This window comes from Bombina bombina, chromosome 8 (genome assembly GCF_027579735.1).
Source record: "Bombina bombina isolate aBomBom1 chromosome 8, aBomBom1.pri, whole genome shotgun sequence".
NCBI classification, from domain to species: domain Eukaryota; kingdom Metazoa; phylum Chordata; class Amphibia; order Anura; family Bombinatoridae; genus Bombina; species Bombina bombina.
In genome coordinates, this window is record NC_069506.1 from 144,903,679 (window position 1) to 144,923,617 (window position 19,939).

A 19,939-nucleotide genomic window follows, 5' to 3' on the forward strand; every position below is an offset into this window, starting at 1 on the left:
GCTTATGAGACTGCTGGACAGCAGCCTCCTGAGGGGATTACAGCTCATTCTACTAGAGCTGTGGTTTTCACTTGGGCCTTTTTTAAATGTGGCTTCTGTTGAACAGATTTACAAGACGGAGTCTTGGTCTGCGCTTCATACTTTTCAAATTTAACAAATTTGATACCTTGCTTCTTCGGAGGCTATTTTTGGGAGAAAGGGTTTTTTACAGGCAGTGGTAACTTCCGTTTAAGTACCTGCCTTGTCCCTCCCATCATCCGTGTACTTTAGCTTTGGTATTGGTATTCCATAAGTAATGGATGATCCGTGGACTGGATACACTTAACAAGAGAAAACATAATTTATGCTTACCTGATAAATTTATTTCTCTTGTAGTGTATCCAGTCCACGGCCTGCCCTGTCACTTTAAGGCAGGTAATTTTTTCATTTGAACTACAGTCACCACTGCACCCTATGGTTTTTCCTTTCTCTGCATGTTTTCGGTCGAATGACTGAATATGGCAGTTAGGGGAGGAGCTATATAGCAGCTTTGCTGTGGGTGGACTCTTGCAGCTTCCTGTTGGGAAGGAGAATATATTCCATAAGTAATGGATAATCCGTGGACTGGATACACTACAAGAGAAATAAATTTATCAGGTAAGCATAAATTGTTATTTTTTGGGTTGTGGATTATTTTTTCAGCGTAATATGGCTGTTTTTATTTTATTCCCTCCTTCTCTAGTGACTCTTGAGTGGAAGACTCCACATCTTGGGTATTGATATCCCATATGTCACTAGCTCATGGACTCTTGCCAATTACATGAAAGAAAACATAATTTATGTAAGAACTTACCTGATAAATTCATTTCTTTCATATTGGCAAGAGTCCATGAGGCCCACCCTTTTTATGGTGGTTATGATTTTTTGTATAAAGCACAATTATTTCCAAATTTCCTTTGTTGATGCTTTCTACTCCTTTCTTTATCACCCCACTGCTTGGCTATTCGTTAAACTGAATTGTGGGTGTGGTGAGGGGTGTATTTATAGGCATTTTGAGGTTTGGGAAACTTTATTGTATATCCCATATGTCACTAGCTCATGGACTCTTGCCAATATGAAAGAAATGAATTTATCAGGTAAGTTCTTACATAAATTATGTGTTTGTGTTTTAAGGCCACAACCTAATAAAATGGGTTGAGCTTGTAGGTAAAATTAGACCTCATTACTTTATCACATTGTGTACATATACCTGCTTCTTTATCTTATATCTGTCCATAAACCAAAGACCAATACTTGAAAAGAACAATGGAAATTTTTTCATTTGAACTACAGTCACCACTGCACCCTATGGTTTTTCCTTTCTCTGCATGTTTTCGGTCGAATGACTGAATATGGCAGTTAGGGGAGGAGCTATATAGCAGCTTTGCTGTGGGTGGACTCTTGCAGCTTCCTGTTGGGAAGGAGAATATATTCCATAAGTAATGGATAATCCGTGGACTGGATACACTACAAGAGAAATAAATTTATCAGGTAAGCATAAATTATGTTATTTTTTGGGTTGTGGATTATTTTTTCAGCGTAATATGGCTGTTTTTATTTTATTCCCTCCTTCTCTAGTGACTCTTGAGTGGAAGACTCCACATCTTGGGTATTGATATCCCATATGTCACTAGCTCATGGACTCTTGCCAATTACATGAAAGAAAACATAATTTATGTAAGAACTTACCTGATAAATTCATTTCTTTCATATTGGCAAGAGTCCATGAGGCCCACCCTTTTTATGGTGGTTATGATTTTTTGTATAAAGCACAATTATTTCCAAATTTCCTTTGTTGATGCTTTCTACTCCTTTCTTTATCACCCCACTGCTTGGCTATTCGTTAAACTGAATTGTGGGTGTGGTGAGGGGTGTATTTATAGGCATTTTGAGGTTTGGGAAACTTTATTGTATATCCCATATGTCACTAGCTCATGGACTCTTGCCAATATGAAAGAAATGAATTTATCAGGTAAGTTCTTACATAAATTATGTGTTTGTGTTTTAAGGCCACAACCTAATAAAATGGGTTGAGCTTGTAGGTAAAATTAGACCTCATTACTTTATCACATTGTGTACATATACCTGCTTCTTTATCTTATATCTGTCCATAAACCAAAGACCAATACTTGAAAAGAACAATGGAAATTTAACATTTTATTACCTTATCTCTTCTATACCCCACTGGGAGTGTAATTTCTCTTACTGGCTGTGTTAACACAGTTTGGCCTCGAGGCAAAACACTTTTTAGAATAGGTGGGGATACCACAGGCTAAATAAACTAATTCAAATGCCAATATAAGGTCAATGGAAATACTTGTAAACAATTTAATACACTCCAGCAGGTAAAGTGAATCATTGGGAACAAATTAAAGGGGAGAAAAAAATTGAGTAAACTGTCCCTTTAATTTGTTTAAAAACAGATTATTTTACAGCAAAACATAAATGTCTTGTAAATCTTGTATTTAAAAGGTGTTGACTGTCCCTTTTAAACTGTGCAATAACTAATTCTTACTGCTAAATTTCAAAATCAGATATTAACTTGTTTGGGCTTATTTGGGACTGGGCCAGTTATGTATTCACAGCACGTTTAATGTATTTCCTGTGTTCCACTTTTTTTTTTTTTTTACAGGTGCAGCAAGTTCAACCACAACAAATCCATTCCAACCTAATCAGCAGTCATCTCTTACATTGAATCAGCTTCGTTCCAGCCCTGTGATGTCATTGGGACAGCCAGTTACACCTGCTGGCCAAACACCTGCAACCATTCCATTTAGTTCTGTCTCTCCCATAGTGTCTGTGTCCCCTTTAGCCCCTGGGATTCCTTTAGCCAATGTATCTCCAATGGTCGGAATGCAGCCTATGGCTGGAGTTACTGGCATGCCAGTTGCTGCCGTGGCGCCTGGTGTACCTCTGGGTTTGCCCACCATGATGCCATCTCAGCAGATGGTAACGCAGCCACTTGTCCCTAATTTATCGACACAGGTTGTGACAAGTACTAACCCTTTCCTGTTGTAATGCAGTGTGGGAGGGTCATGGAGTTTGTAGTGGCGATGACCAGGGGCGATGGTTCAAGAGTACTATCTTCATACTACCACCACAGCAATTCCCTATGTCCTTATACCATCTCTTGTGGCAAAACCCATTTAAACAGCAGAAATATTTGTTGTCTGTTTCTCATTCACTGTGCCTCTAAATACCAAGATATAGTATTTAACTAAAAAGTCCAGGTGAAGGTATAAGACTGTAATTCATGTGTTCAGCAGATTGATAATCAATAGCACTATGCTAGAACCAGCCGTCTTCATTCTTTTCCTTCTGTTGGTCATTTGCATTAATATAGGTTAATATGATTTGTGATCAGTTTAATTTGTTTCTTCCTGCTAGCCCTTTAAACTTTCCAATTGTGACATTTTAACTTGCACATTTTTCTTCAGTTTAGGCATTAAGGCTTTTCCCATACAAAATAGAAGTATTTCATCATACGCATAAAGCCCAAGTATTACGACCCATCAGAGGATGCATGATGCACTTTGAAGGCTATCATTAAATATAGCAACTCTGGTCCATTATGAAATGCCATATTTAGCAAATTGTACTAAGTACATAACACTAAAAAGTTAACGCTTCCAGAATACCTTTAGTCTCTCGAAGAGTAAAAGAAACCTGCACGACTTGATTTTCTTTTTTTTTTTTTCCTTCTGATAATTGGAATGAATTTGTGCACATTGACAAGGTGATTTTGAGCCTAAAATCTTTATAGAAGTGGTTTCCTGTTCACAATAGAAATAAAATGAATAGTGAATCTTTTTACATTTGCTTATTCCTTTTTACAATTTAAGGAAACAAATAAGAAAATGTGTGTTTGAAAAAAAATCAGTGAATTTAAACATTTCATTTATATTCTAATATAATGTGTTGATAAACTATAGTTTTAAAAGTATATTTTAGTTAAAAATCTATTAATTGAAGCTAATTAAGTTGCTTTGCAGAAGCTTTCACTGTTGCAGTGTATTGTACTTCAGTCTGTACCTGCTTACGTTCTAGCTATTTATTTATTTTTTTTAATCAGACCTTTAAGGTTAAGAATTAGGAGATTGGAACCCTAAGCAATACCGGTGTCTAAATTGTCATTTTTTTCAGTGAGTTTGTGTTTTATTTTAAACAAACTTAGCTTCCTATGGGTATTTTTTTGTTTTGTTTTTCAATTATAAAATCTTAAGGAATTATTCAGGAAGCTCAATACTGGATTTTGTATAGAAAATGTCTTGGATATTACAAGACTCAGATCATATGGCTAACATTGCCCTAGGGCATTTCTTTAAAATAAACATAGAAGAGCACATACAGTTAAAGGGACACTGAACCCAACATTTTTCTTTAATGATTCAGATAGAACATGCAATTTTAAGCAACTTTCTAATTTACTCCTTTATCAATTTTTCTTCGTTCTCTTGCTATCTTTATTTAAAAAGCAGAAATGTAACGCTTAAAAGCCGGCCCATTTTTGGTTGAGAACCTGGGTTATGCTTGCTTATTGGTTTACTAACTGTATGCACCAATAAGCAAGCGCTATCCATGGTGCTCCATGTCAAATGGGCTGACTCCTACGCTTTAAATTCCTACTTTTAAATAAAGATAGCAAAAGAACAAATAAAAATTGATAGTAGGTGTAAATTAGAGTATGAGAGCCACTATCACAGCTTCTGTGTTTAAAATGCAGATTATTTGGTTTTGGAAGCATTTAAAAATATTTATAAAATTGAGAAGATATTAAATGAAGAAATGTCAGATGCAGAAAAGCCAACTTTAAGCCAATTTCTGGCTGTTGAATTGCCGTAGTAATTGGCTTAAATCATTCAGATTTCACTTTTAAAAAACATATTTATTGAGACAACTTGCACATAATAAAGCTTTCATAATGCAGCAACATAGAATACATCATCCTTTTAAACCAGCCTTCATTTTTTTTTGCAATATTTCATCATAAGTAGATAACCTTGATATGCAATAGACTATTCTGATACAAGCAGCTTTTGTTGCCACAAATATCCCGAATTGTATTGATGCTGGTATTCCCTTTCTCGCGCATTGTTATTTTCAAGCAGTCTTTAAAATAAGAATATTAACAAAAATGCAGTGAAACAACTATTTGCGTGCCTAAGAATTGTAATAAATGTTTTTTTAGAAACTGGGCAGGTATTTACATTCGCTGAATAGTCGTTCTTGAAATGTTTTAAAGCTGATATTTGTATGTCCGGTGGAAAAACTTCGGAATTTTATGCAACATAATTTAATTCTGTGTATAAAAGTGTGTTTTGATACTTTAGACACCATTTCTCCAGTTTTATTCAGTACACATGTTGCTTTTAAAAATCTGTTTTTGCAACTTAGATCTTCAGTGGTTTATATAGCTCTAACTCTTCCATGAAATGACAGCAGAATATTTTTTCACACATCGTTCTTAAAGGGAACTACGCTGGTTTTGCGTAGACAGTGTATATAACCATTGCAAGGGTTAGAGAAATATTGTTATAGATCATCACTACAGACCGCACTATAAATAAATATGATAAGTGCTGCTTTTTGCCGCTGTATTATCGCAAATGTTGCCCGAAAACTAAATGACTCCATTCCAAGTTACAGGCTTTGGATAAAAAGTGTTCAACATGGCCAGATATGAAATTATGTGGCTAAAGAGAATAAAGTGGAACTTCATGCAGAAAATCTAGGATCCACTGCTTAATTACAGCTTTTCTGCTCAATATTTAACATACAAAAGGGACCTCTTCTATGGCTACCAAAGTTCATGCATTGATATTTGAATTTGTATAGTTTGTTACCTATTTGTACAAGATCCAGTTTTATTCCTTGAGACACTTGACCATTTAGTCCTTTAAATGTGCCATAAAGTACCAACTAGACTTTGAACTACATTTCTTTTGGCTCTTGTCCTTTTCAACTGTATAATTGGTCTGCAGATCCAAATGACGTAGTTCTTTAGTTTTCTGTAGACAACTTACTATGGCTTGTCTGTTAGCTTGCTGTTAGACTAGTGCTGCTATTCTCTATCTTCAACCACAGGAATAGAACGGAATTGTGTAGACCCAGTATGATATAAATAAAATTAGAAGACCTTACTTATTAGAAAACATGGTGTTCAAATTAAAGGCTGGTCTAGTGATGAAATTCTGAAATGTCATATAATGGATATAGATAAGCTATTATTGATAAATGTTCTGTATATTTTTTTAATTAGTGCTTTATTTGCAATCTACTCACAGTGGAATAATGAAACATGAGTATACTAGTCATTTAATTCTGTTACTCAGGAACAGTCCTTAAATAAGGACTTCATGTAACAAGACTGACTGACTAAATTTAAGCCTTTCCACATCTGTTTACTTTCATTAATTTAATGTTAATTTCTTTTTTAAGAATTAAAGCAGAAGTTGTAGCCAACCATTTAGATAAGAACACTTAGTGAATTATTACTGTAACATTTCACCTCATTCTTAAGCAGATTCAAAGAAGCAGAAAATGGGAAAATGTCTTCATTTCATATTTACATGCTTAAGATGCAGCCATCTTGGGGGGGAAACCCCACTGTGACTAAATATGGTCTTTTAAAACACCCAAAAGAGATTACAGTATTTTTAATAGTTTCCAGTAAGCTCACATTGCACCGTCTTCAAGAGGCAGTTTTGTTTTTAAATAATCTCCGAGGTAAATCTGAAAGGGAAACAGAGGCACTAGAAAGGGATTTGCAATATGGACTATTGATTGATTGTCCTTTTTTTTTCAAGCTCTAACAAAAGAGTAATAAGTAGACATTTTACTGCGCAACTTCATTTAAGCAAGTTGATTACTTGTTTGTCAAACAGATGAGGCATCGTCCCACCTGTGCGTGGAATTTGATGTTTATCATTTTATTGCTTTAATGCTGTTTAATGCCAGAATAAAAACTACAAGAGAAAAAAGACATACTGGTAGAACTGCTAAGAAAGATGATGAAATTGTGACTATTTAATTTCAGAACCTATTTTTAAGTGAAAATGATTTATGTTTGCTCATTTCTAATTCAACTCTTTGGGACTGTCAATGGACTCTAGCTCCGTTTTTGTCATTTTGAAAAACCTGTTTGGACCCTGTAAAACCCTGGCATCAAGCCCTATACCTACAGTTTTTTTCAGAGATGGGTGGGCAGGGCATTAGGGCATGGAAGAAATGAACAATTCGAGTCAAAATCAATGTTTTGGAAAATACAGGTAAAAAGTTATCATACTATGTGATTATTTTATTTGTTAAATATACTTGTATGCATAATATGATAAATGAACTGGGTTGAAAAAATAAAACAAAATTCTCATAATGTATTGTACAACGTTTGTGAGTTATTTCTTACTTAGCTGATTAAATTATTAATAGTTATTATTTGTGCTTTCAAATGACTACTTGAGGGGATCGTAAACACCTTGAGATTAATAGAAAAGGTAACTTTGCAATATACTTCATAATTTTCCCCTTTTCATGTAATTTAGCTTTGACAATTTTGGATTTTCTTATTCGTGGAGCTGTAAATTCACCCTGTTGACTTCTCAAGGGTAATCCTGCTAGAAATCTTTCCCTAACTGGCTTTAATGGATAACAACTGCATAACAACTTTATACCAACTTAATGACTGTGTTTAGCCTTGTAATTACAATGTGTGTGCTGTCCATTTAATACACATCTGGTAGACTAATCACCCATATGCTGAAAGGAACTCTTGTGCGGTCTGCATTTTGAAATAGATTTTGTCTCGTCTTTGTACATTACTTACTAATATTTCGGGACCAGCCACAAATGGCGTTTTTGCAAAGTTAAACACAACACATTAAAAATAACAATGCTTTCTTAAAGAAAAACAGCTATCTTAATTTAGGTGACATACGTTAATATATAGTCTTTGTCTATAAAATGTTTTTGTATATAGTTTGTAGATAATAATATAAATTGTGAGATTATCCTATTAGGTAGATGTGCTTAGTAATAATTTCTCCTACATTGGTGTGTCCGGTCCACGGCTTCATCCTTACTTGTGGGATATTCTCATTCCCTACAGGAAATGGCAAAGAGAGCACACAGCAAAGCTGTCCATATAGCCCCCCCTCTGACTCCGCCCCCCAGTCATTCTCTTTGCCGCTCTGAACAAGTAGCATCTCCACGGGGATGGTAAAGAGTATGTGGTGTTAAAAAGAGTTCCCTGTTCCCATCCACAAGAGTTCCCTTTCTGGGAACAATAATAGACTCTATAGAAATGAAGATTTTTCTGACAGAGGTCAGAAAGTTAAAGCTTCTAAATGCTTGTCGAGTTCTTCAATCTATTCCTCAGCCCTCCATAGCTCAGTGCATGGAGGTAATAGGACTAATGGTTGCGGCAATGGACGTGGTTCCTTTTGCTCGAATTAATTTAACTGTGCATGCTCAAACAGTGGAATGGGGATTATGCAGACTTGTCTCCCCAGATTCAAGTGGACCAGATAACCAGAGACTCACTCCTCTGGTGGTTGGCTCAGGATCACCTGTCTCAGGGAATGAGTTTCTGCAGACCAGAGTGGATCATTGTCACAACCGACGCCAGTCTCTTAGGCTGGGGCGCGGTCTGGGGCTCCCTGAAAGCTCAGGTCTCGGGAAGAGTCTCTTCTCCCGATAAACATTTTGGAACTGAGAGCGATATTCAATGCGCTCCTGGCTTGGCCTCAACTAGCGAAGGCCAGGTTCATAAGATTTCAGTCGGACAACATGACGACTGTAGCGTACATCAATCATCAGGGAGGAACAAAGAGTTCCCTGGCGATGAGAGAGGTATCCAAGATCATCAAATGGGCTGAGGATCACTCCTGCCATCTATCTGCAATTCACATCCCAGGAGTAGACAACTGGGAGGCGGATTATTTGAGCCGTCAGGCTTTCCATCCGGGGGAGTGGGAACTTCACCCGGAGGTCTTTGCCCAGTTAACTCAACTATGGGGCATTCCTGATATGGATCTGATGGCGTCTCGTCAGAACTCCAAGGTTCCTCGCTACGGGTCCAGATCCAGGGATCCCAAGGCGACACTAGTAGATGCATTGGTGGCGCCTTGGTCGTTCAATCTAGCTTATGTGTTTCCACTGTTCCCTCTCCTTCCCAGGCTTGTAGCCAGGATCAAACAGGAGAAGGCCTCGGTGATTCTAATAGCTCCTGCATGGCCACGCAGGACTTGGTATGCAGACCTGGTGAATATGTCATCGGCTCCACCATGGAAGCTACCTTTGAGGCAGGACCTTCTAGGTCCATTCGAACATCCAAATCTAGTTTCTCTGCAACTGACTGCTTGGAAATTGAACGCTTGATTCTAAGCGTGGGTTTTCAGATTCGGTTATAGATACTCAGGTTCAGGCCAGAAAGCCTGTAACTAGGAAAATTTACCATAAGATATGGCAAAAATATATCTGTTGGTGCGAATCCAAGGGTTACACTTGGAGTAAAATTAGAATTCCTAGGATACTTTATTTCTCCAAGAGGGTTTGGATAAAGGTTTGTCAGCTAGTTCTATAAAAGGACAGATATCTGCTCTGTCTGTCTTGTTGCACAAACGTCTGGCAGCCGTGCCAGATGTACAGGCATTAGTTAGAATCAAGCCTGTCTACAGACCTATGACTCCTCCATGGAGTCTAAATTTAGTTCTTTCAGTTCTTCAAGGGGTTCCGTTTGAACCTTTGCATTCCATAGATATTAAATTACTATCTTGGAAAGTTCTGTTTTTGGTTGCTATTTCTTCTGCTAGAAGAGTTTCCGAATTGTCTGCTTTGCAGTGTACTTCACCCTATCTGGTATTCCATACAGATAAGGTAGTTTTACGTACAAAGCCTGGTTTTCTTCCAAAGGTGGTTTCCAATAGGAATATTAACCAGGAAATAGTTGTTCCTTCTCTGTGTCCGAATCCAGTTTCGAAGAAGGAACGTTTGTTACATAATTTAGATGTAGTTCGTGCTTTAAAATTCTATTTAGAAGTAACAAAGGATTTCAGACAGACATCCTCTTTGTTTGTCGTCTATTCTGGTAAGAGGAGAGGCCAGAAAGCTACTGCTACCTCTCTTTCCTTTTGGCTAAAAAGCATCATCCGTTTGGCCTATGAGACTGCCGGCCGGCAGCCTCCTGAACGAATTACAGCTCACTCTACTAGAGCTGTGGCTTCCACATGGGCTTTCAAGAATGAGGCTTCTGTTGAACAGATCTGTAAGGCAGCGACTTGGTCTTCTCTGCATACTTTTGCCAAATTTAACAAATTCGATACTTATGCTTCTTCGGAGGCTGTTTTTGGGAGAAAGGTTTTGCAAGCTGTGGTGCCTTCCGTTTAGGTTACCTGACTTGTTCCCTCCCTTCATCCGTGTCCTAAAGCTTTGGTATTGGTTCCCACAAGTAAGGATGAAGCCGTGGACCGGACACACCAATGTAGGAGAAAACAGAATTTGTTTACCTGATAAATTTCTTTCTCCTACGGCGTGTCCGGTCCACAGCCCGCCCTGGCTTTTAGTCGGGTTTAAAAATTTTATTTTTCTGTACACTACAGTCACCACGGCACCTTATAGTTTCTCCTTTTTCTCCTAACCGTCGGTCGAATGACTGGGGGGCGGAGCCAGAGGGGGGGCTATATGGACAGCTTTGCTGTGTGCTCTCTTTGCCATTTCCTGTAGGGAATGAGAATATCCCACAAGTAAGGATGAAGCCGTGGACCGGACACACCGTAGGAGAAAGAAATTTATCAGGTAAACATAAATTCTGTTTTTATTAAGGAAGGTCCCTTTAATACAAAGTTGAATACAAACACTGTATGATAGTAATTGAATGATGTGGTATGCTTTAGAAGAGAAAAGTTTGATCTATATTCAGATATGTACAGTATATTAAGTGTTAACAGAATGTGATGATGTAACGCTTTGAGTAACCAATAGGAGGACTTTATTTCCTTTAATTGAGGTGCTTCTAACTTGCTAGCAGCTTAGAATACAACCAAAAGCTGTTTTGTGTCAGCTGTTCTGCAGTTTTTCATGCATTTGTACCTTAAGCCATGTGATACCTGTTTTTAACAAGGAGAATAAGTTTTGTTTTTAATCAAGCTGGTACTCCTCGTATGCTGTCTCTTTCATGTAATTAGCAAGAGTTCATGAGCTAGTGACGTATGGGATATACATTCCTACCAGCAGGGGCAAAGTTTCCCAAACCTTAAAATGCCTATAAATACGCCCCCCCCCCCCCACCACACCCACAATTCAGTTTTTACAAACTTTGCCTCCCATGGAGGTGGTGAAGTAAGTTTGTGCTAGATTCTACGTTGATATGCGCTTCGCAGCAGGCTGAAGCCCGGTTTTCCTCTCATAGAGCAGTGAATGTCAGAGGGATGTGAAGAGAGTATTGCCTATTTGAATACCATGGTCTTCCTCTAGGGGATCTATTTCATAGGTTCTCTGTTATCGGTCATAGAGATTTCTTCTCCTACCTCCCTTTTCAGATCGACGATATACTCATATACCATTACCTCTACTGATTCTCGTTTCAGTACTGGTTTGGCTATCTACTATATGTAGATGAGTGTCTTAGGGTAAGTAAGTCTTATTTCTTTTTATGACACTCAAAGCTATGGTTGGGCTCTTTATATGTAAAGTTCTAAATATATGTGTTTAAACTTATATTTGCCATGATTCAGGATAATCAGTATTCCTTCATTCAGACGGTCAGTTTCATTTTTTTGGGAAAATGCATATAAATTTTATTTTTCTTACCTTAAAATTTTCAATTGACTTTTTTTCAAAAATTGCGGGCTGCTAGGCTCGCGGGTGCAGAAGATTCTTCTATTTATTGCGTCATTTTTGGCGCAAAAATGTCGTCATTTCCGGCGTCGTAGTTGGCGCCGGAAGTTTCACGTAATTGCGTTATTTTTGACGCATGTGTATTGCAGACTTTTTTTGGCGCCAAAAAATATGGGCGTCATTCTTTGTGCAAAAATGTGTGGGCGTCATACTTGGCGCCAGTTTTTTTTCACACTATTTCAGTCTCACTTTTCAGTTGCTTCTGGTTTTCTAGAGGCTTGTTTCATTTTGCATTTTTTCCCATTCCTGAAACTGCCATTTAAGGAATTTGATAATTTTGCTTTATATGTTGTTTTTTCTTTTACATATTGCCAGATGTCTCTACCTGACCCTGGATCAGAATCTACTTCTGGAAAAGCGCTGCCTGATGTCGGTTCTACCAAAGCTAATTTCATTTGTTGTAAACTTTTGGTAACTGTTCCACCGGCTGTTGTTTGTGATAAATGTCATAATAAGCTATCAAACGCAGATAGCATTTCCATTAGTAATAATCCATTACCTGTTGTTGTTTCTTCAACATCTAATGTTCAGGATGTTCCTGTTAATGTTATAGAATTTGTTTCTAAATCTATTCGGAAGGCTCTGTCTGTTATTCCTCCTTCTAGTAAACGTAAGAGATCTTTTAAAACTTCATATATTTCAGATTAATTTTTAAATGACCGCCATCATTTTGACTTATCTATTTCTGATGAGGATCTATCTGGTTCAGAAGATTCTACCTCAGATATTGACACTGATAAATGGAGTTTATTTGTTCCTTACTTAAAGAAGTGTTGATTGCATTATATATGGAGGAGTCTAGTCCTCTTGATATTAAAGCTACTAAGCGTTTAAATTCAGTTATTCCAGAAGTTTTTCCAGTTCCAGATGCTATTTCAGAAGTAATTTCTTGGGAATGGAATAGTCTGGGTACTTCATTTACTCCTTCTCCAAGGTTTAAGAAATTGTACCCTTTACCATCTGTTAGATTAGAGTTTTTAGAGAAAATCCCCGGGGTTGATGGGGCTATTTCTACTCTTGCTAAACGTACTACTATTCCTACGGCAGATAGTACTTCATTTTCCTTTAGATAGGAAGTTTGAATCCTTTTTTAGGAAGGCTTATTTATATTCAGGTAATCTTCTTAGACCTGCTATTTCTTTGGCTGACGTTGCTGCAGCTTCAACTTTCTGGTTGGAGGCTTTAACGCAACAAGTGTCAGACCATAATGCTTATAGCATTGTTTAACTCCTTCAACATGCTAATTTGCTTTATTTGTGATGCCTTTTTCGATATCATCAGAATTGATGTCAGGTATATGTCTTAAGCTATTTTAGCCAGAAGAGCTTTATGGCTTCAATCTTGGAATGCAGATATGACTTCTAAGTCAACGTTGCTGTCTTTCTTTCCAAGGTAATAATTATTTGGTTCTCAGTTAGATTCAATAATTTCAAATGTTACTGGGGGGAAGGGAGCCTTTTTTGCCTGTGGGCAAAAAATCTAAAGGTAAATATAGGGCTGCTAATCGTTTTTGTTTCTTTTCGTCAGAATAAAGAACAAAAGCCTGACCCTTCCCCTAAAGGAGCAGCTTCCGTTTGGAAACCTTCTCCAGTCTGGAATTAAATCCAAGCCTTTTAGAAAATCAAAACCAGCTCCCAAGTCCGCATGAAGGTGCGGCCCTCATTCCAGCACAGCTGGTAGGGGGCAGGTTACGTTTTTTTCATAGATGTTTGGATCAATTCGATTCAAAGTCTTTGGATTCAGATCATTGTTTCACAAGGGTACAGAATAGGTTTCAAGGTAAGACCGCCTGTGAGAAGATTTTTTCTCTCACGCATTCCAGTAAACCCAGTTAAGGTTCAGGCATTTCTGAAATGTGTTTCAGACCTGGAGTCAGCTGGGGAATTGTGCCAGTTCTGGAACAGGGCCTGGGGTTTTTATTCAAATCTATTCATTGTATCAAAGAAGAGATTTTTTTCAGTCCAGTTCTGAATCTAAAAATATCTAAAAAAAAAAAAAAGGACTATTCTGCCTTTTGTTCAGCAAGGGCATTATATGTCTACTATAGACTTACAGGATGTATATCTTCATATTCCAATTCATCCGGACCACTATCGGTTCCTTAGATTCTCTTTTTTAGACAAGCATTACCAATTTGTTGCTTTTCCTTTGGCCTAGCAACAGCTCCAAGGATCTTTTCAAAGGTTCTCGATGCCCTTCTCTCTGTAATCAGGGAGCAGGGTATTGCGGTATTTCCTTATTTGGACGATGTCTTGGTACTTGCTCAGTCTTTACGTTCTGCAGAATCTCACATGAATCAACTTGTATTGTTTCTTCAAAGACGTGGTTGGAGGATCAATTTACCAAAGAGTTTCTTGATTCCCCAGACAAGGGTAACCTTTTTGGGATTCCAAATAGATTCAGTGTCCATGGCTTTGTCTCTAACAGAAAAGAGACGTCTGAAAAAGGTTTCAGCTTGTCGAATCCTTCAGTCTCAATTATTTCTTTCGGTAGCTTTGTGCATGGAAATTTTAGGTCTCATGACTGCAGCATCGGACGCAATTCCCTTTGCTCGTTTCCACATGAGACCTCTACAGCTTTGTATGCTGAACCAATGGTGCAGGGATTATACAAAGATATCACAATTAATATCCTTAAATCCCAATATTAGATCTTCTCTGACTTGGTGGTTGGATCACCATCGTTTAGTTCAAGGGGCCTCCTTTGTTCGTCCAACCTGGACTGTGATTTCAACAGATGCAAGTCTTTCAGGTTGGGGAGCTGTATGGGGATCTCTGACAGCGCAGGGGGTTTGGGAATCTCAGGAGGCGAGATTACCAATCAACATTTTGGAACTCTGTGCGATTTTCAGAGCTCTTCAGTTCTGGCCTCTTCTGAAGAGAGAATCGTTTATTTGTTTTCAGACAGACAATGTCACAACCGTGGCATATGTCAATCATCAAGGGGGGACTCACAGTCCTCAGGCTATGAGAGATGTATCCCGGATACTTGCATGGGCGGAATCCAGCTCCTGTCTAATTTCTGCGGTTCACATCCCAGTTATAGACAATTGGGAAGCGGATTATCTCAGTCGCCAGACGTTACATCCGGGCGAATGGTCTCTTCCCAGAGGTTTTTTCTTCAGATTGTTCAAATCTGGAGACTTCCAGAAATAGATCTGATGTCTTCTCATCTAAACAAGAAACTTCCCAGGTATCTGTCCAGATCCAGGGATCCTCAGGCAGAAGCGGTGGACGCGTTGTCACTTCCTTGGGATTTTCAACCTGCTTATATCTTTCCGCCTCTAGTTCTTCTTCCAAAAGTGATTTCCAAAATCCTAATCGAGCGTTCATTTGTATTGCTGGTAGCTCCAGCATGGCCACACAGGTTTTGTTATGTGGATCTTGTTTGGGTGGCAAGTTGCCAACCTTGGACACTTCCGTTAAGGTCTGACCTTCTGTCTCAAGGCCCATTTTTCCATCAGGATCTCAAATCATTAAATTTGGAAGTATGGAGATTGAACGGCTAATACTTAGTCATAGAGGTTTCTCTGACTCAGTGATTAATACTATCTTACAGGCTCGTTAATCTGTGTCTAGAAAGATCTATTACCTAGTCTGGAAGTCTTACATTTCATGGTGTTCTTCTCATAAATTTTCTTGGCATTCTTTTAGAATTCCTAGAATTTTACAATTTTTTTCAAGATGGTTTGAATAAGGGTTTGTCTGCAAGTTCTCTGGAAGGACAAATCTAAGCTCTTTCTGTTCTTTTTTCACAGAAAGATTGCTAATCATCCTGATATTCATTGTTTTGTACTGGCTTTGGTTCATATCAAGCCTGTCATTAAGTCAATCTCTCCTTCTTGGAGTCTCAATTTAGTTCTGAAGACTTTGCAGGCTCCTCCGTTTGAGCCTATGCATTCTTTGGATATCAAATTACTTTCCTGGAAAGTTTTGTTCTTTTTGGCTATCTCTTCTGCTAGAAGAGTTTCTGAGTTATCTACTCTTTCTTGTGAATCTCTTTTTCTGATTTTTCATCAGGATAAGCGGTGTTGCGGACTTCATTTAATTTTTTTCCTAAAGTTGTGAATTCTAACAACATTAGTAGAGAAATTGTTGTTCCTTCATTGTGTCCTAATCCTAAGAATTCTCTGGAGAGATCTTTACAGTCTTTGGATGTAGTAAGAGCTTTGAAATATTATGTTGAAGCTACTAAAGATTTCAGAAAGACTTCTAGTCTATTTGTTATCTTTTCTGGTTCTAGGAAGGTCAGAAGGCTTCTGCCATTTCTTTGGCGTCTTGGTTATAATCTTTGATTCATCATGTTTATGTGGAGTCGGGTAAAACCCCGCCTCAAAGGATTACGGCTCATTCTACTAGGTCAGTTTCTACTTCCTGGGATTTTAGGAATGAAGCTTCTGTTGATCAGATTTGCAAAGCAGCAATTTGGTCTTCTTTGCATACTTTTACTAAATTCTACCATTTTGATGTGTTTTCTTCTTCTGAAGCAGTTTTTGGTAGAAAAGTACTTCAGGCAGCAGTTTCAGTTTGATTCTTCTGCTTCTGATTTCGTTTTTTTTCTTTATAAGATTAAAACTTTTTGTTTTGGGTTGTGGATTATTTTTTCAGAGGAATTGGCTGTCTTTATTTTATCCCTCCCTCTCTAGTGACTCTTGCGTGGAGTTCCACATCTTGGGTATCCCATACGTCACTAGCTCATGGACTCTTGCTAATTACATGAAAGAAAACATAATTTATGTAAGAATTTACCTGATAAATTCATTTCTTTCATATTAGCAAGAGTCCATGAGGCCCACCCTTTTTTGTGGTGGTTATGATTTTTTTGTATAAAGCACAATTATTCCAATTCCTTATTTTTGATGCTTTCGCTCCTTTCTTATCACCCCACTTCTTGGCTATTCGTTAAACTGAATTGTGGGTGTGGTGAGGGGTGTATTTATAGGCATTTTGAGGTTTGGGAAACTTTGCCCCTTCTGGTAGGAATGTATATCCGATACGTCACTAGCTCATGGACTCTTGCTAATATGAAAGAAATAAATTTATCAGGTAAGTTCTTACATAAATTTGTTTTTTTTCACATGGAAATTTGTTATTCCCTAGTGTAGCACAGCAAAGGCTTATAAGCCAATATACTTACAAAATGTCATTCTCCTCCTGTGATTGGTTGTCCTACCCGATTGACACATTAAACCAACAGAAGAACCGTTTGCGTATGGTGTCCGAAAGAGGATGTTGGAGCAGTGATAACCTGATAAACTCACGGCGGTTGTATGGCTTTCCCCCGCAAAGGGAACTTGTAAAATGTGGTATTTAAAACAGACCTCCCAGTAGATACATTCAAGGACTGGACAAACCATTACGAAGTGGGGTTAGAACTTAAAAGCTTACTACTCTATATGAAATGCAAGTTGGTCATGTTCACACTTTGATTGTGCTAAAATATTGGGAAAGAGACTACTTTCTAAAAGCATTGCCTTTTGGTGTATTTTATATGGAATGTACCTGGAAATTTTAATTTAATTCATTATAGTGCTTTACCCATAATACATTGTTTGCTGTGCTTATAAACTGTTGGCTCAAACCAGTTTTATTTGTCTTGATCTGTTGTCTGAGACTGACCTTGACTAGCTCAAACCGGATTTTATCTGTTTTTTTTTAAAAAGGAAAGCCACTTCAACTTCAGTTGAATACGGATGTCAGTGGATGTTAGTTTCTCTTGTTAAGTGTATTCAGTCCACGCGTCATCCATTACTTATGGGATATATTCCCTTCCCAACAGGAAGTTGCAAGAGGATCACCCAAGCAGAGCTGCTATATAGCTCCTCCCCTCACATGTCATACCCAGTCATTCTCTTGCAACTCAACTAGATAGGACGTTGTGAGAGGTCTGTGGTGTTTTCATACTTAGTTTATTTCTTCAATCAAAAGTTTGTTATTTTAAATGGCACCGGAGTGTGCCGTTTGTTCTCAGGCAGTATTTGGAAGAAGAATCTGCCTGCGTTTTCTATGATCTTAGCAGAAGTAACTAAGATCCACTGGCTGTTCTCGCACATTCTGAGGAGTGGGGTAACTTCAGAAAGGGAATAGCGTGCGGGGAATCCTGCAAACAAGGTATGTGCAGTAAATTATTTTTCTAAGGAATGGAATTGACTAAGAAAATACTGCTGATACCGATGTAATGTAAGTAAAGCCTTTAATACAGTGAGAGCGACTGTTAGCAGGCTGATTTAAATATATACAGTAAAGTAATTTTCTAAGGAATGGAATTTGACTGAGAAAATGCTATTAATACTGAAGTGATGTTATAAGCCTTAAATGCAGTAGGAAGACTGGTATCAGGCTTATCAATAGAGATTCATACTCCTTTAAAAAAAAAAGGATGTTTAAAACGATTTTGCTGGCATGTTTATTCGTTTTGTGAGGTACACTGGTGATAAAACTTATTGGGGCATAATTTTTTCCACATGGCTGGCCGGTATTTCTGCATAGAAACAGTTAACTGAAACTCCCAATGTTGTAATTTTGAGTAGGAGGGGCCTATTTTAGCGCTTTTCTGACGCAGTAAAAATTCAGGCTCAGTCTTCCTGCTTCTTCCTGCATGACCCAGGTCGTCTCCAGAGAGCTTAAGGGACTTCAAAAGTCATTTTGAGGGAGGTAATCAGTCACAGCAGACCTGTGACAGTGGTTTTGACTGTATTAAAAAACGTTTTTTCTTTACTGCTTATAAAAATCCGTTTTGGGTATTAAGGGGTTAATCATCCATTTGCAAGTGGGTGCAATGCTCTGCTAACTTAATACATTTACTGTGAAAATTTGATTGCTATAACTGATTTGGTTCATTGTTATTTCAACTGTGACAGTTTTTTTTGTGCTTCTTAAAGGCACAGTAGCGTTTTTCTTTATTGCTTGTAAAATTATTTACAGTGTTTTCCAAGTCTGCTAGTTTTTATTGCTAGTCTGTTTAAACATGTCTGACACAGATGAATCTGTTTGTTCACTATGTTTAAAGGCCAGTGTGGAGCCCCATAGAAATATGTGTACTAAATGTATTGATTTCACTTTAAATAATAAAGGTCAGTCTTTATCTATAAAGGAATTATCACCAGACAACGAGGGGGGAAGTTATGCCGACTAACTCTCCTCACGTGTCATTACCTTCACCTCCCGCTCAGGAGGCGTGTGATATTGTGGCTCCAAGTGCATCAGGGACGTCCATACAAATCACTTTACAAGACATGGCTACTATTATGAATAATACCCTGACAGAAGTATTATCTAAATTGCCAGAATTAAGAGGCAAGCGCGATTGCTCTGGGGTAAGAATAGAGCGCGCTGGTGCTACAAGAGCGATGTCCGATACTGCGTCACAGTTTGCAGAACATGAGGACGGAGAGCTTCATTCTCTAGGTGACGGATCTGATCCAGGGAAACCGGATTCAGAGATCTCTAATTTTAAATTTAAGCTTGAGAACCTCCGTGTATTGCTAGGGGAGGTTTTAGGGGCTCTGAATGACTGTAACACAGTTGCAATTCCAGAGAAATTATGTAGGCTGGATAGATACTATGCAGTACCGGTGTGTACTGATGTTTTTCCTATACCTAAAAGGCTTACAGAAATTATTAGCAAGGAGTGGGATAGACCTGGTGTGCCCTTTTCCCCACCTCCTATGTTTAGAAAAATGTTTCCAATAGACGCCACTACACGGGACTTATGGCAGACGGTCCCTAAGGTGGAGGGAGCAGTTTCTACTTTAGCTAAGCGTACCACTATCCCGGTGGAGGATAGTTGTGCTTTTTCGGATCCAATGGATAAAAAATTGGAAGGTTACCTTAAGAAAATGTTTGTTCAACAAGGTTTTATCTTGCAGCCCCTTCCATGCATTGCACCTGTCACTGCTGCTGCGGCATTCTGGTTTGAGTCTCTAGAAGAGGCCATTCACTCAGCTCCATTGGATGAAATTATGGACAAGCTTAAAGCACTTAAGCTAGCTAATGCATTTGTTTCTGATGCCATTGTACATTTAACTAAA

General features: G+C 38.1%; 1 protein-coding gene across 7 annotated transcripts in view; it reads left to right on the forward strand.

Moving 5' to 3' along the window:
- EPN1 (epsin 1) overlaps window positions 1–7,390 on the forward strand; it is a 315,777-nt gene extending 308,387 nt beyond the window's left edge. For all 7 annotated transcript variants that reach the window (XM_053690619.1, XM_053690620.1, XM_053690622.1 and 4 more), the window contains one exon: window positions 2,651–7,390. In XM_053690619.1, coding sequence (XP_053546594.1) covers window positions 2,651–3,036 — 386 coding nt within the window. In that variant the 3' untranslated portion in view covers window positions 3,037–7,390. The remainder of the gene's footprint in view (window positions 1–2,650) is intronic.
- Window positions 7,391–19,939: the final 12,549 nt, after the last annotated feature.